The sequence below is a fragment of the Gouania willdenowi genome, chromosome 10 (assembly GCF_900634775.1).
Source record: "Gouania willdenowi chromosome 10, fGouWil2.1, whole genome shotgun sequence".
Lineage (NCBI taxonomy): Eukaryota > Metazoa > Chordata > Actinopteri > Blenniiformes > Gobiesocidae > Gouania > Gouania willdenowi.
Window position 1 is genome coordinate 14438713 of NC_041053.1, and position 16122 is coordinate 14454834.

The window sequence follows — 16122 nt, forward strand, 5'->3', positions numbered from 1 at the left end:
AATATAAAGTTGAGGAGCGAGCATATCTTCTCTTTAATCCTGATTTTAACACTTACCAAATAAGTTTTTTTTGTCAGAATTCTAAATGTTAAAGTCAGAATTCTGAGAAAAATGTCCAGATATTGTAATCAAGCACTGAAAATATAACTCATCTCATTTTTTTTTACAAACATGACTAAAAGTAACATTTTAACACTTACCAAATAAGTTAGCGTTTTCAGAACTCTGAGTTTAAAGTCAGAATTATATGGGAAAATTTCACAATTCTTGGTTTAAAATCATAATTTTGTGATTAAAGTCATAATTTTGAGGAAAAAAGGCATAATTTTGAGGGAAAAAGTCAATTCTAAAGGAAAAAAGTCAGAATTTCGAGTTTAAAGTCAGAATTCTGATGAAAAAAGTCATTATTCTGAGTTTAAAGTCGTGGACAAGTGTTGTAAACTAGCACATGTGCTAATACACGCACACAATACATCTGGGTAACTAATGTAATTGTGTTGTCCATATCAGATAAAATGATTAATCATATTCTGAGTAAAGTCAGAATTTATTCTGAGTAAAGTCAGAATTCTGAGAGAAAAAGGTCAGAATTTTTTTAATTACCGTCAGAATTCTTGCTTTTTTTTTTTTTTATCAGAGCATTAATGATAACATGTTTGTTAATATTAGTGGCCCTAACACTCCTCCGTAGAATCTATACGGGGAATCTCCGCGTATATTTGGCAACCTTCCACCAGGTGAATCATTACTGTTTTACAGCTACAGGAGGAACATGTCAGTGACCCGGAGGTGGACTTCAGCGTCATGGACCGACACCGCTACTTTATCTTCAACCAGAGGTCCGTGTTGGTCCTGGGGGTCCTCCAGGTGGCCTGTGCGGGTCTCTGTGCGGTCTGTGGACTCATGGACGCCGCGTTCCGCCTCAACAGCCCGCTGAGCAGCACCAGGACACCGCTGTGGGGAGGACTGGTGAGAGGCTCTGGGTTTATGGTCAAACACAGGAAGGGTGAGGGCCAGCAAAGCTCAGAGATGGATCTAAGACTGTCTATTAAAATATAGTATTATTACTACAATTTTTCTGTTTCACTTTAATTAGAGGGAACAAATAATGAAAACTTTGCATCTACTTTAAAAGTTAGGAAATACTTATTTCTCTTCAAATTATATTGTTGTTTCATTTAAAAAAAAAAAAAAACACTTCTGAAACATTTAATTGGGAATCATCATATTAGTATTTTACTAGCCACTAACTACTCTTAACCACTAATGACTTTTTTTTAAAAATTCATTTCATTTTTTTTTTTTAGAAAAAACCCCCATCACAATCTAAACACCAAATCTGCAGCATCTTTAATTGTTTTTCCCAATTCAAAGTGTTTATTATCATGTGAACGTAATTCTGACTTTGCTGTCCACACTGAATGCCATAAAGAAAAACCAACAAAATTTGTATCAAAGAAAATAAAAGTATAATAATTTAAAAAGTAATAAAGATATATATGTACAAGGTTGAAAATACAGAAAAATCAGATATAAAGCTGAAGGTGAATCTAATTCAGTTCTATCAGGTGTTAAGGAATTTAATGAAATCCTATCTGCAATACTTGAACACATTTGTCTCAATGCTTCAGTTAAAATAAACATTTAAGGATAGTTAATTTAACACAAAAATGTATCAAGTTTTGCAGTATTTAACTCTACTAAGGCTCTGACTACATCTGTCATCTGACTTAATGTTGTGAGTTTGAATCCTGGTAAATCATATCTTTTATATGGAGATTTAACTGGTGATTAGTGCTGCTGTTCCAACTGGCCTGAGGCCACCTCACATGGTCCATGTGGGCTACCTGGGGCCCGCTACTATTCCAGAAGCAATATTATCTGAAGTTTTAGTAGACTTTGTGATTAATTCAATTGAGTCACCACAGTGGAAAAGGTTGACCTGCTCCTCATTGTTCTGTGATCATCAACATAAATGACTCAGTTGTGCAGGGTTTTTCAACTTTGTGGAGTTTTGGAATTATTATTCTTTAACAAATTAAAACACAATCTTAAATGACTGTATTTTATACTTTCTCAAATATAAATGTACTTCAAAATAAAATGCAGTGTGACAATATCTGACCTGGTGCATATAGTCACTTAGTGCACTAATCCTGGCTACTTTTCTTCTTGCTCTCAAGGAAGGCTGTCACTTTTTCTCTGCTCCCTTCCTGCCCTTATCTGCCCATGCTGATGCTTGTTTTGTTTGGGCTCCTGCGCACGTTGGTCTCCCTCCTGGGCCCACAGCACGGTGTCTGGCCCGGACCCAGCTCCCATACCACAGTGTACGAGCTGAGGAATTCCAGCGAAGCAGCTATTGTTCAGAAGTGATGCTGTCCCCGACGTCTTGGATGCTCCGGAACACGCTGTCCTGCATCCCTGCTAGCACCTGTGCTAGCCTCCACGTGGTAGCGTTAGCTAAACCACCTGCTCTCCTGCCTGCATCAGCAGCCATGGAAGACGAGGCTCCTCTAACCGTGGGAACGGGATGCGTCATGGCTCATCTTTGTCCATGCGGTGGAAAAATATCCAGCAAGGACTGACACGAGACCTGCTCCGGGTGTCTATGTGTCAAGCACGCCCGGATGGCCATCGAATCCCCGGCCTCCTGCCGTGTTCAGCGCCCAGTGCCTCCACAGGAGACTGGCGCCGCTTCTGAGACCCGAGCAAGGCCCCTCTTATTCCACACACAACACGGTCGCGGTGGACGTAGTGCAGATGGTCCCCATGGAAACTGCTGCTGTTCACGGTTCCAGCTGGGGCTCTCAGCTGAACCTGGCAGATATCTCCCCCTCTGAGGATGTCCTCGACGCACCTCTCTCTAGGATGGGCGAAGGGGACGAAGTGTTTGTCACTCCGGCCCGCGGTGGACTGCCTGCCTCCTTCGCTGCCTCATGGAGGGTTCCACGCCTATCCTTCATCCTCCAAGCCTAGAGACTGTTAAAGTGTGCAAATGCGCTGCCGCACAACTGGCCATTCCCTGGCCCACTGTTGGCGTGGAAACCACCAGGTCCCGCTACGAGGGGAAGAAGCTCCCTCTCTCCAGAGGCGCTCCGAGACAGACTCTCCCTTTCTTCCTCGAGCTTCTCGAGGAAGTGGCTCGCCCCTGGCAGACCCGCCTGTTCACTGGGAGGGCCCTGGTTGGAGTCTCCTCCATCCTCTACTGTGAGGCGATGGAGGCCCGCGGACTGCTCAGGAGGCCACAGGTGGAACCTGCTCCCAAGCCAGCCCGCTGTGTCTCCATGGAGACCCATGCTGCTGTCGAGGTCAGACCACTTCCAGTCGGACCTGTCCCGTAGGACTTATGCGGCCGCTGCCCTCTCGGTCAGGGCCATGAATGTCCTCTCCCTCCTCACCGCCTACCAGGCTGAACTTTGTGAGGATTTTGCTGCATCCCACGACCCTGCGATAATAGAGATGTCCACGGTGACAGATGTGTGCCTCTGTACTCAAGCCTGCTTACTACAGACTATGAAAAAAATGAAATGGGCAATATGGTAATCCAGGAGCGTGCTCACTGGCTTGACCTTGCTAAGCTGACAGACACCAAAAGATGCGACATCCTGGATGCTTCCATCGTTCCTGAGGGGATTTTTGGCTCAGCCCTATCTTTGCTGTAGCAGTGTTGCGAAGTTAAGAAGAGGGAGTCCTAGCACACGCAGGCACGGAGAAAGAAAAAGCCGGCCTGACCTCTTTCCTCTCCCACCCCGAAGCTGAAGCTGACTGTTGCTCGTTCGCCAGTTCCAGCTGTTCCTGCTTCCACAGGCGTCTCACGCCCCGCTCTCTCCTCTGCCAAGGCTCGGCCCTCTGATGACTGGGAAAGATGGACAGGTTCCACAGGCTGGTTGGCTGTTGCCCCCTCCTGCATGTCCACAAGCATGCACCCAAACACATGTCAAAAACAGAGTGATGTGCTCATTGCTCACACCTCTGGGCCAATGGCCAGAGGCAACCCTAAATGTGAAAGTGTTGTCTGCCACAATTAACAGGGTGATAGCGGGACCCGTTATCTCCACTCGAAGGAAGGCTTCGGCCCCATTCTGGACGGAGACGGCGCTCTTCATGTGGGCACTCTGTCCCCCAGAACAAGCAGTGCATGCTTGCTCTGCTGGGTATGGCGCTGTCCCGCCGGCAGGGGGCTCCTCCACTGTGGGAGCAGTCCCTCTGGGGTCGGACGGCCGGCCGCCGATAGAGGGCTCCACCGCGCCGCGGATGGGTTCCCCCATCGCGTGCGGCCCGCTGCCGCCAGGGGGCTGTGCCACTTCCTAGGCAAGGCGCCTGCGGCTGTGCGGGCGCCCTCCAGAAGAGGGTGCCATCTCGCCGGTTCTCTGGCTGTCTTCTCTTTCCCTGAGGATAGACAGAGGGAAGGCGCTTGCAGCCCTGGGTGTTACGGAAGTTATCGAAGGGTTACAGACTGTGGTTTGCGTCTGTCCCTCCTGGTTTCGTTGGCATAGTGCACTCCCGGGCCCGGGGAGATTCAGCCCACGTGTTACAGGAGGAAATCGCCTTTCTGCTGCACAAAGGAGCGATCTCAGTGGTAGGGTAGGTCTCTTTATGACTCTAAGTGGAAGGTGTTTAAGGATTGGTGTCTCCAGGAAGGCCATGTTCCTTTTCAGTGCTCGGTTGGGGTGATTCTGTCATTCCTGCAGGGCCTGATTGACAAGCGCAAATCCTTTTCTACGGTGAAGGTGTATTTGGTGGCGATTGCCGCCTGTCACATGGGCTTTGCGGACAAACCGGCGAGTCACCATCCACTGATATGCAGGTTCAGATCAATGGTTCCGCCATTGGATCTGGCTGTGGTTCTGGAGGGTCTTAAGGGACCCCTGTTCGAACCGATGAGTGAGACGGACCTGAAGTTCGCCTCCCTTAAAGCTGTCTTGTTACTGGCTCTGGCTTCGGCCAAGATGGTCAGTGACATCAATGTGCTCTCAGTTCACCCGTCATGCGCTCAGCTTTCCCCAGGTGATGCAAGGATTATTCTGAGACCCCACCCGGCCTTTGTGCCGAAGGTGGTGGGCTCATGCTCTCCCATTGACCTGCTGGCCTTTTCTGCCTCACAGGGTGAGCAGTAGTCTCATTTGTTGTGTCCTGTTTGTGCGATCCGCACTTATATGGACAGGACAAGGGCCCTCAGGAGGAGCGATCAGCTGTTAGTTTCCTGGGCCAACCCCCGTAAGGGGAAGCCTGTCTCTAAGCAATGCCTGTCACACTGGGTGGTGGAGGCTATTGCTCTGGCTTACTCAAGTCAGGGTCTGCAGCCACCTACGGGTCTGCATGCACACTCGACTTGGGGACTTACCACATCCTGGGCCTTGTTCAGGGCACTGTCTGTCCAGGACATCTGTGCGGCGGCGAGCTGGTCTTTGCCCCTCACGTTTGTCCGCTTTTTTATGCTGGCTGTATCCGCTCCGTGCGTGGCACGGGCAATCTTACTGTCCTGATGTAAGCAGGTTCCTGCCCCCTGTGCTGGTGACGCTCGGTAAGCTTGTCTGCACTACGGGAATTTCCAAATCCCATAGTGAGACATCTCATAAAATATTATGAAATAGAACTATAGGTTTCTTTCGTTATCCCGGTTCTATGAGTAATAAGAGTGAGATGTTTCACTATATATATATATATACTGTATGTATATATATATATATATAGCTCAGAATACTCCATAAATAAAGTATTCTGAATCCTAAACTATATCTACTCTGTATTTGTAACACAGAACAAGCATGATCAAAAAATAAATGATTCTGATATAAAACTGGGGTCACAACAAGTAAAAAGGTTGAGAACCACTGCAGTAGTGTTTCATTCCATGTCATTTCAACAAATAGTATATTTTTGTTTAATCGGATGAATACTTTTTAAGATATGGACAAATTAGTGAGAGGGGTATGTGTTGACTTTCACACGTCCTTATTTTCTTCCATATTCAGCTTCCAATATCTCAGTAACTACACCACATAGGAAACTGAAATTTGGCATCATAATACAGCTCCATCTACTCTTTCAGAATACCTTAGCATATGCCTCAGCTTCCTGTAGTCTGATCAGCTTTGAGCTATGAACATAAGCTGTACACATTGGTTCTAGGGTGACAGACTCTTGAAGTCTAAAAAAAAAAAAAAAATAAATATATATATATATATATATATATATTTTTTTTTTACTATTTTCATTGACTCATAACTGCATATGTGAATGTAAGAAAAAATCTGATCTCCGGTTTAATTTATAATATAAAGGTTACTCTTTTTGGGTATGAAGCAATTTTTTGTTATGCGACTTCTTCGTTTTCATTTTGGATCCCAACTTTAGGTCATTTCACCACTCGTGAATATTGAAAACTCTTTACTTTAGGTCATTGTAACTTGCCTCTGTGTCTTATAATCATTTATTGTTTATTTGTTTTTCACTAGTAACATAAAAAATATAAAAATCATTGCATCAGAAAAACATTTATTTTCGAAAAACATAATATTTACTATGAACAAATTTCATGTGTTTTTCCTTCAATATACCTTATTATATATCCATCATCATTATCATAACAGTAATTGGTAAAAAATTCTGAATTTTTTGTAGACCCAAGTGTATGGGCCATTTGTTGAAATGACATGGTTCAAATATTACTGTGAAAACACAGAGAAAATCCTGTAAAAGCTCTTTAGGACATATGTGATGTGCATAAACATGAACTTTTACATCAGTATCTTAATTTATGATCTATTGTAGTGAATCAAAACACTAAAACATAAGCTCATTCCATTTAATGATTTAAAAGCATCTGGTTTATTTAAAAGTAGTTTATTTTGTTCTATTTGTGCTAACAGTCGAGTTCTGCATATGCAAAGATTTTGATATTATCTACTAGTGTTGACGACTTTGTTTGACTTTCAGGTTTTGGCCTTTCCTGGTGTTTTGGGGTTGATGGCTTCTCAAAGGAAACAATCCGTGCTTGTAAGAGACTAGTTTTTCATTATGCTTTTCTTGACGTCAAAGTAAGTGTTTTTAAATGTTTAGATCAGAGGTGGGAAGTTATGTCACACTGGGGGCTGCAAAAATGTGTTAATTTGATCAAAGGACCACATTATGTGCATTCAGCATTTAGAATAATGACCTATCTGAACGTTATTACAGGAAAGATCAAAGAGTTTTAGAGTAACTTAGTGTTTTTTTGTCATTCTGTCTCTGTTTGTTGTTTTCAGTCATTCTGTGCTTTTCTGTTGTCCTTTTGTGTATTTTTCCTGTAAAATATATGTCTTTTGGAGTCAAATTGTGTATGTTGTCATTTGCTTTTTTTTGGAGTCAATTTTGTTTATTTCTGTTGTCATTTTGTTTGTTTGTAGTGCTGTAGGTTTGCAGAGTCATTCCTTTGTATTTTTTTTGTATTTCTACGTACTTTTGTGTATGTTTGTTGTAATTGTTTTGTTTGTTGTGTATTACGGTAGTTGTTTTGTTCGTTTTTGTCGTAGTTTTGTGTGTTTCTGAAATATTTTCTGTGTTTTTATCTTGTCTTTTACTGTATTTTTCTGCAATGTAGTATTTTTTGATATATTTTAGTGTATTTTTATGATTTTGTGTATTTTCTGATCATAGTCTCATTAGTGTGGTGTGTGTGTTGTCAGGTGAGTGCCATGGTGGGGGCTGCCATCCTGTCCTGTGTGACCAGTGTGCTCATAGCAGGATACTCGTGTTTGACTCTCACGTATGGAGAGGAAGATCAGGAGGTCTTCATCCACCACCACAATCCTCAATTGGTGAGAACACACACACACACACGTTATACTGAGTTCTTTACCAAACCAACATCACATTAAATATGGGGCGCCAATCGTAAAGTTGTGCATGCTAAAATAAACGGCAACGTTTTGCAGCTTTTAGCCACAAACTGCGTATAAAACACGTGAATTTTTTTGTTACTTTTGACCAGATTTACAGCAATATTTGTGATATTTACTTTTCTCGTAAATATATGTCAATGTTAAATCCAAATGTTAAATATTTAATCTAAATGTAAATGTTGAATCTAAATGTTAAATATTAAATCTAAATGTTACATTTAAATCTAAATGTTACATTTAAATCTAAATGTTAAATATTAAATCTAAATGTTAAATATTAAATCTACATGTTGAATATTACATCTAAATCTAAATGTTGAATACTAAATCTAAATATTAAATCTAAATGTTAAATCTTAAATCTAAATGTCATGGGTGCAACTAAATATTTAGCTAATATGTACATTTATCGGAAGTGCAAATTTAACATTTAGATTTAACATTTAGATTTAACATTGACATTACATTTTTATGGGATAAGTAAATATCACAAATTTCACAAATATTGCAGTAAATCTGGTCAAAAGTAACATAAAAAAAATTCACATACTTTTTTTAAAGGTGCAATATGTGAAATTTGCAAGCAATTTCTGCCACCACTAGGTGGCATATTACTGAGTAAAATTGACACTTCCACCATATCCGGTCCTGACCACTGAATGTACGGATGACAATATTTTCTGTTACAGGCAGACCCATGCGGGCCAATGGCTGTCGTCAGCTTTACATGTGTGACGCATTCATAAGTGAAGATGTTTAAGTCGTTGTTTGTTAGCTGTAAACCTCACGGGTAGCACACCGTTTATCTGTTTGATGGATGTTTGTTACCAGAGATGATCTAGTTCAGAGACAGCTCTGCTGTAAATAGGCTTATACTCACCCAACAGGTGGAAAAAAGGTACTGCAGGTTGGCCGGGCCGGCAATATTTATTAATGTATATAGATCTATGTCGTCTAAAAAAAAAGACACATATGGCATGACAGCTAAGGACTTGTTTCTTAACACTCAAATTTTTATTTTAGATATTTAAGACATATTTAAAAGTTGAAAATTCTACATATTGCACCTTTAAATGTTGTTTGTTGTTAAATGTTGCTGTTTATTTTAGAATGCGCAACTTTACAATTGGCGCCCCTGTTAGTCATATTCTCCTCCACGTGGGCTACCTTAGAGTTCCTTTTATGCAGATGATGGTTTGGTTTTCTTCACACTAATGATCCCAGGCTTTGCTACATGTGCTTTATCCTCCCAGTAAAGGCTGTAATTCTGTCTCCTCGTGCAGACGTTTGTGCTCCATCGGATGGTGAAAGGAGCCAACGCCACCATCCTGCTGAGCTGCATCATCAGCCTGCTCCTGTCCTCTCTCCTGGTGTCCGTGGGCTGCCGTAGCCTCCCTCTGTGTGGCTGCTACGACACCAGAACGGGGCTGGTAGGAGACGTTTCTGCAGCTGCTCATCACTGAAGCACAGCTGGAGTCCATAACTAGAACTAAACGTGATGTGATGTGTTTCAGGAGATGCTGGTTCCTCAGTGTGATCCCAGGGACGCTGACATGATGAGCAGCGCTTTGCAGGGTATGTTTGACTCTTTGATCATGTATTCATTTGATTGGGACAGTGCATGTTAATGAAAAAACATGGAATAAATGCATGTAAACGCGCTGGATTGTGGCCAAAGGCTAATTTCCATCCGTAGTCCCACAGGCTATGGTCACATGGGTCACAAAACATTGCAGAATAAAATTTACATCTACAGTAAGTACATTGTTATCAATATATTATCAAAATATACAATAATCAAATTAGACTCACAAATTAATTCAGCTTCACAACCACTCATCCATGTTCACTTATCTTACATAATGTGCACTGTGTGCACATTACAGAATAGACATTTACAATAAAATACAACATACCCACTAATGTGTGCAACTTTGGTTTTCCCACAGCCTTTTTTTCAACTGGGCTTTAAACAAACTATATGTAGGGCATTCTCTCAGTGTTAGAGGAAGACTATTCTACAGTTTCCTGACTCAGACAGACAGGACCGTCTGACCGAAGGTGGTCCGCCTGTGGGGTGTTATCAAGTCCCCTCTGGTGGAGACACGTGTGGTCCTCTACGAATTATCTTTGATGAAGTCCTTCAGTGGTGGAGGAGCAAGGGAGTGTAGAACCTTGTATATCAGACAGGTTAATTTTCAAATTGATCATATTTTGAAAATCCAATAGTCTTGTTTTTAGAACATGACAGTAGTTTTTTTTATCAAGTGTTTTTATAAAGACTTTCTATGGTTTTAAGTGTTGTGGGGCAAGCATGAGACCAGCTAGTCAAGCAATAGTCAAAATGAAAAATAATCATTGAATACAAGTATGTTTCAGCAGCAAATATGCTGAAAATTTTTGAAGATTAAATTTGACTACCTGTGCCACTTTTTTGACATGACTTTTGAAGCAAAGTGTTGGATCAAGGACGACCCCTATGTATTTAGATTGTGAGACCAGGTCAAGTTCCACTCCATTCAGAAAGTTACTTCAACATGGCGTTTTGAGGGGTGAACTGAGACAAAAATTCAGCCCTGGCATTTTGTGTCCAGACCAGCCTACTACATTATCAGCAACATCATGTAGAAGCTGTTATTAAGTCAGTGACTCTCAACATGTGGCTCTTTGTCTTATTTATTTCCCTATTAATATTATTATTACTCACCTTAATTACAAAAATGTTGCTCACTGAGGACACCTGCTGGTCAATATTTACGGGGTGTTATTTTTGGGATATTAGACCCACTTTAGTCATTTTTAAAAGCCCTTTGTGCAGTCATTCCTGTAGATTCTGCACAGATTTCAACTTATCCTGAGTTACCATGACTACCTGTCAACATTGAGCTGTTCTGCAAAGCTGCATTTCAGACACATTTATGAAATAATTCATGAGCGGCATCATTGCAGTCCAAACAAATCTGACATGGCACAGCCTTGAACCAAGCAGCAGCCATGTTTAAAGTTTCAGGTCAATCTGAGCCTGATCCGCTGAGATATTTGAGGAACAGACACACAGACAGACAGTGATTCCTTGCTTTTATAAATAGATATATATCAATGAATTATGTACATATATATATGTACATTTATAATGTAAATAGGTGTGGATTATAAGAAGATTACATGTATAATATTAGATATTAGGGGTAGGATTATTTACAGTAAGTTTATACTTCCTCCTACTCCTTTTCAAACATGTACAGGCTTACGAGCAGGATTTTGTACCATTTGTTCTCTGTTTGAGTCATTTTGTTTCTATTGTGGTAGGTACACTGCTGTTGTGTTCATGTTTGTAGTCAAATTTAATCAATCAAAAGAGAAAAGTAAAAAAAAAAAAAACAACATGGAGAGAAAATGTAGAAGCCCAGGAAAACGCAGAGCAGACGAATTTGCCTTCAAACTGTGACACAGAGATAAATAAGGACAGAAGGAACAGATAAATAGAGGACTGTAAATGAAATGTCTTTTTTTATGATAGTTTTGTTAACACAGGGTAGGCTACATAGCTGAGCTCACGCTTAATAATTTACTGAAATTGAGTTTGAAGATGTCTGCCTTTATTTCTTAAAAACAAACTGACACGAGGAGATTATACTGTAAAAAACAGACTTAGTAGTCGCTTTACAGCACAAAATGTTGATTGATAATTGATCATTTTGCTTCCTGTTTGTGTGTAGCAGGAGATGAGAGAATCTGCTACTGGCCTTCAAGTCCTGCTGACAAAGAGCCGACAGAGGAAGACGAGTCTCCATCTGATCTTCTTCCTTACAGTAAACTGAGCCTACACACTCACACAGTTGTTTGAAAGCTGCTGCAGAACTCTGCCATCATAGATCACTGAAGCATAGAATCACAGAGATAGATACAAGCAGATTAACGACTATTTTGATTCAACTTTACCAAGTTTTATGAGCCGTGCCTTTAATGCATAAAAAACAGAAACAATGAAAATGTGAACTTTGTCGCAGATATAACATTTTAAGGAATGTTTTTGTATATCTCTTTGAAAGAAATGGGAACTTTAATGTTATCAAAAGTGACAGGAACATCTACTCTGTGTATTTATATCTACATTATTATTTAAAGGTCATATTTAGTCATCATAAAGCAGCAGAACATCCACTAGCCACAGTTCATTATGGACATTAATTAAAAAGTTTCCATGGGCACCACAAAACTCCTGAAGGTGTGCAGTGGTATCAAGCGCCAGCATAGCATCAGATTCCGATTCATGGGCGAGCTGTTATTGTTTCCTTGATCTCTGAACACGCACTTCAGATAAATAATTAAACTTTATGTAAGAAATGTCTTTTGTATCATTCTTTAGCCTCAAACGCACATACACTACAGCATGGGTGGGCAACTTTGATCACAATGGAGGCCACAAAATTGTGATGTCTCTGATCCAAGGGCCACAATAAAGGAATATCCTCTCATCATTAGCATTAGGACCAATATGAAGATTAATTTAGTAACAAAAGCACATTTTTCTTTCATTTTGTGTTTGTTTTGCATAATATTGGCAGGGGTGTAGCACCACATTTTGGGCCCTGGGTACAAACCATCTTGTTGGTTGTTATGTACACTTTTGTTTTTTTTTCGTTTGTAAACTATACTAGTATTCTTGCATTATGATATAAGCTTTTTTTCTTCACAATAAACCAGAGGTTCGCAGCATTTTTTGAGTCAAGACCGTATTTTAATATCACAAATGTCCAGCGACCCCAGAGACATTTGTTTTTCTAAAATTCATTTTTGATCATGTTTATTAAAGTGTGTTACAAATACAGAGTAGCCAGGATTAGTACAAGTACTCACCTTAGATATTTTTATACTGCATTTTATTTTAACTACTGTATATATATATTTTTTTTTTAAATTTATTTATTCAGTTTATTTCCGACATGGTTGCATTCACAGAAGTTTTCTTTTTTTTTTTTTTTTTTTTTTGTACATGCCGAAAAAGGAGACGAGAGAAGCAGGTTGCTTATCCGAGTCCCGTCCCCTATTTTGAACACAGGAAAATTTACATCAGAGCTTGTCTCTCTGGTCAAACATTCTTTGGTTCTGAACACAATTTCATTTTTTTTTGTGTAGGATTTATTCTCATCTGTAGTCAGTGTTGTCTTCTTTTTTTTTTTTTTTATTCTTCTTCTCCATCGTTGTTCCTGTCATCCTTCTTCCCCGTAGATTTCATTCCCAGACATTGTTTGTGTTCCTCTAGTTCAAAAGAAAAGTTCATCTTCTTTCTCATTGATGTGTTGATCTCGTATTCTTGCAAAAATGTCTTCCGAGTTTTTTCTTTATATCTAGCCAAGTTTGCAGCTTGCTTTGTCTCTGCATCAAGGCTATTCCAGCTGGTAATAGCTCTGTTGACAGTGCTGTATTTTCCAGTGTTAGATTTAACCCTTTCTTGTATAAACACATTATTATGTCTTAGTTCATAAGCAGTGTGTTTGTATGTGAAACTTTTTGTATTTGGTATGGGAGTGTTTTTAGTGATGCCCTATATGCGAGAATTTGTGTGTTGTAGTGTATTGTTACTTGCAGTTTTAGGTATTTGTCTCCCTCCCTGATACATCCAACCACTGCAGAGTCATCTGAGAACTTCTGGAGATGACAGGTGTCAGTGCAGGAGCTGAAGTTTGTGGTGTAAGTGATGAAGAGTAAGGGAGAGAGGACCGCCCCTTGGGGGGGCTCCGGTGTTGCTGACCACTTTGTCAGACACACAGTATCTGAGGCTTACATACTGTGGTCTGCCAGTTAAGTAGTCCACAATCCAGGACACAATGAAGGAGTCCACCTGCATCTCTGTCAGCCCTTTAAACCCAAATAATAAAGCTCATGATAACATCATTTTACAACACACACATGCCCACAACAGCGGGGCTTACAAGCTTCATTCTGAAGTCCATAAAACGGACATGAAGTATAAGAAAACAACAAAAACATCAGGCTACATTTTCACTAATAATAAAACAACACAAATTCAAAGCAGTTCAGCACACGGATAGCGACCACATCATTTTGACACCCACTTCAATCATTTCAACTCAGGACCTGTATCAGTAGCTATAAAGTTTAGTAAAACTGGCACAGTGGCCCACATGTTCACAAACACTATTTCGAAATGAAGTACTATGTGCCTACTCACCACTATTTGAAAAACACACAACGAGCCTTGCGCTCCGCAAACTCATCCATGATGCTCTGTGTCCATTTTCTTGGCTCTCTCATTCTCTGTGGACAACATGGCAAGTCCACTCAGACTCTCCTGTCCCACTGTGCTCCTCAACTGCTTTTTAACTTGGAGAATGAGTGGGGAAACCTATGGACCCATTTCAATGTGGACAAACATGAGAGACGTGACTGAAGTGTGCACGCATACTTGGTATAGGACTCTTCTAAAACTGAGTTTCCACATGTTCATCCTCCTGCATCGACATCTTTCTATTTTGATTCAGAGTTATGCTAATAGCGGGAGCCCAGCTAGTTCCTCTCTCCGCAACTGCACGTGAGCCAGTTTTGCTTTGGCGCTAATGCCTTTGTCACACCCGGATATCCCACCCTAAACCACAACACTGCCTCATGATTGGTTGGAACTGGTCCGGTTGTGTTACTCATGTCCAAATAGTGATCATATACACTGGCTTCAACAACTGAACACAAGTGTAGTTGATGCCTTCCTCAAAATGTGGAGACGATCCCCCCATCAGTCTTCCTCTACGGAGACCTTGGCATGCTGACATAAAATAATAATAAAAATAAAATGTTCACTTAATGCGACAGAGAAGCACGTAGAAATTGTTCACTCTTTGTTTCATTGCAGCCATTTGCTCAAATCAAAAAAGTTCATTTTATTTGTCATTATGTACACTCAGCACCCCATCTTGACAGAAAAAAACAGAAATGTAGAATTGTTTGCAAATTTATTAAAAAAGAAGAAAAAAAACTGAAATATCACAAGTATTCAGACCCTTTACTCAATATTGAGTAGAAGCACCATTTTGAGCTAGTACAGCCATGAGTCTTCTTGGAAATAATGCAACATGTTTTTCACACCTGGATTCTGGGATCCTCTGCCATTCTTCCTTGCAGATCCTTTCCAGTTCTGTCAGGTTGGATGGTGAACGTTGGTGGACAGCTATTTTCAGGTCTCTCCAGAGATGCTCAATTGGGTTTAGGTCAGGGCTCTGGCTGGGCCAGTCAAAAATGGTCACAGAGTTGTTCGGAAGCCACTCCTTTGTTATTTTATCTGTGTACTTAGATTCATTGTCTTGTTGGAAGGTGAACCATTGGCCCAGTCTTAGGTCCTGAGCACTCTGAAAGAGGTTTTCTTCCAGGATATCTCTGTACTTGTCCACATTCATCTTTCCTTCAATTGCAATCAGTCATCCTGTCCCTGCAGCTGAAAAACACCCCCATAGCATGATGCTGCCACCACCATGTTTCACTGTTGGGATTCTGTTGGGCAGAGGATGAGCAGTACTTGGTTTTCTCCACACATACCACTTAGAATTAAGGTCAATCTTGGTCTCATCAGACCAGAGAATCTTATTTCTCATTGTCTGGGAGTCCATGTGTTTTTTGGCAAACTATGCAGGCTTTCATGTCTTGCAATGAGGAGAGGCTTCCGTCGGGCCACTCTGCCATAAAGCCCCGACTGGTGGAGGGCTGCAGTGATAGTTGACTTTGTGGAACTTTCTCCCATCTCACTACTGCATCTCTGGAGCTCAGCCACAGTGATCTTTTAGTTCTTCTTTACCTCTCTCACCAAGGCTCTTCTCCCACGATTGCTCAGTTTGGCTTGATGGCCATGAATGAATGAGTAAATAAATACCTGGAAAAATTAACCAAGACATTTTTTGAATTTCCCTCCTAGTCAGGATAAAGCAGGGGTTTAGTTACTCTTTAAGGCAGAGATAGGCAACTTTTATCACAGCGGGGCCACAAAAATGTGTTCTGTGTTCAAATGGTTACATGATCAACATTCATGTCAACATTTAGTATGATGAGCGATCTGAGCATTAAAACAGGAAAGAACAAAGTTTTTATAGTAATTGTGTGTGTTTCTGTCATCCTGTGTATGTTTGTTGTTGTGAGGCATTTTGTGCATTTCTGTAGTCCTTTTGAGTATTTTTCCCCTTAAAATATGTTTTTTTGAGTCACACTGTGCATTTGTGTTGCCATTTTGCTT

General features: G+C 40.8%; 1 protein-coding gene across 2 annotated transcripts; it reads left to right on the forward strand.

The window, feature by feature from the left end:
• Nucleotides 1–644: 644 nt before the first annotated feature.
• On the forward strand, nt 645–12230 carry LOC114470686 (uncharacterized). 2 transcript variants are annotated; one of them, XM_028459024.1, is made up of 6 exons: nt 645–969; nt 6940–6999; nt 7668–7799; nt 9167–9313; nt 9398–9458; nt 11606–12230. In XM_028459024.1, exons 1-6 carry the CDS (start codon nt 805–807, stop codon nt 11728–11730), a joined length of 690 nt encoding a protein of 229 aa, XP_028314825.1. In that variant the 5' UTR covers nt 645–804; the 3' UTR covers nt 11731–12230. The 2 variants fall into 2 exon arrangements, with proteins under 2 accessions (XP_028314825.1, XP_028314824.1); XM_028459023.1 differs by having other exon boundaries at nt 650–969; nt 11603–12230.
• The last annotated feature ends 3892 nt before the right edge of the window (nt 12231–16122 follow it).

Excerpts from the sequence above, each read along its gene's own strand:
- LOC114470686 (XM_028459023.1), top strand. The coding sequence starts at position 805 with ATGGACCGACACCGCTACTTTATCTTCAACCAGAGGTCCGTGTTGGTC. Across the intron at positions 970-6,939 it reads CACCGCTGTGGGGAGGACTG|GTTTTGGCCTTTCCTGGTGT; the intron begins GTGAGAGGCTCT and ends TTTGACTTTCAG. Across the intron at positions 9,314-9,397 it reads ACGACACCAGAACGGGGCTG|GAGATGCTGGTTCCTCAGTG; the intron begins GTAGGAGACGTT and ends GATGTGTTTCAG.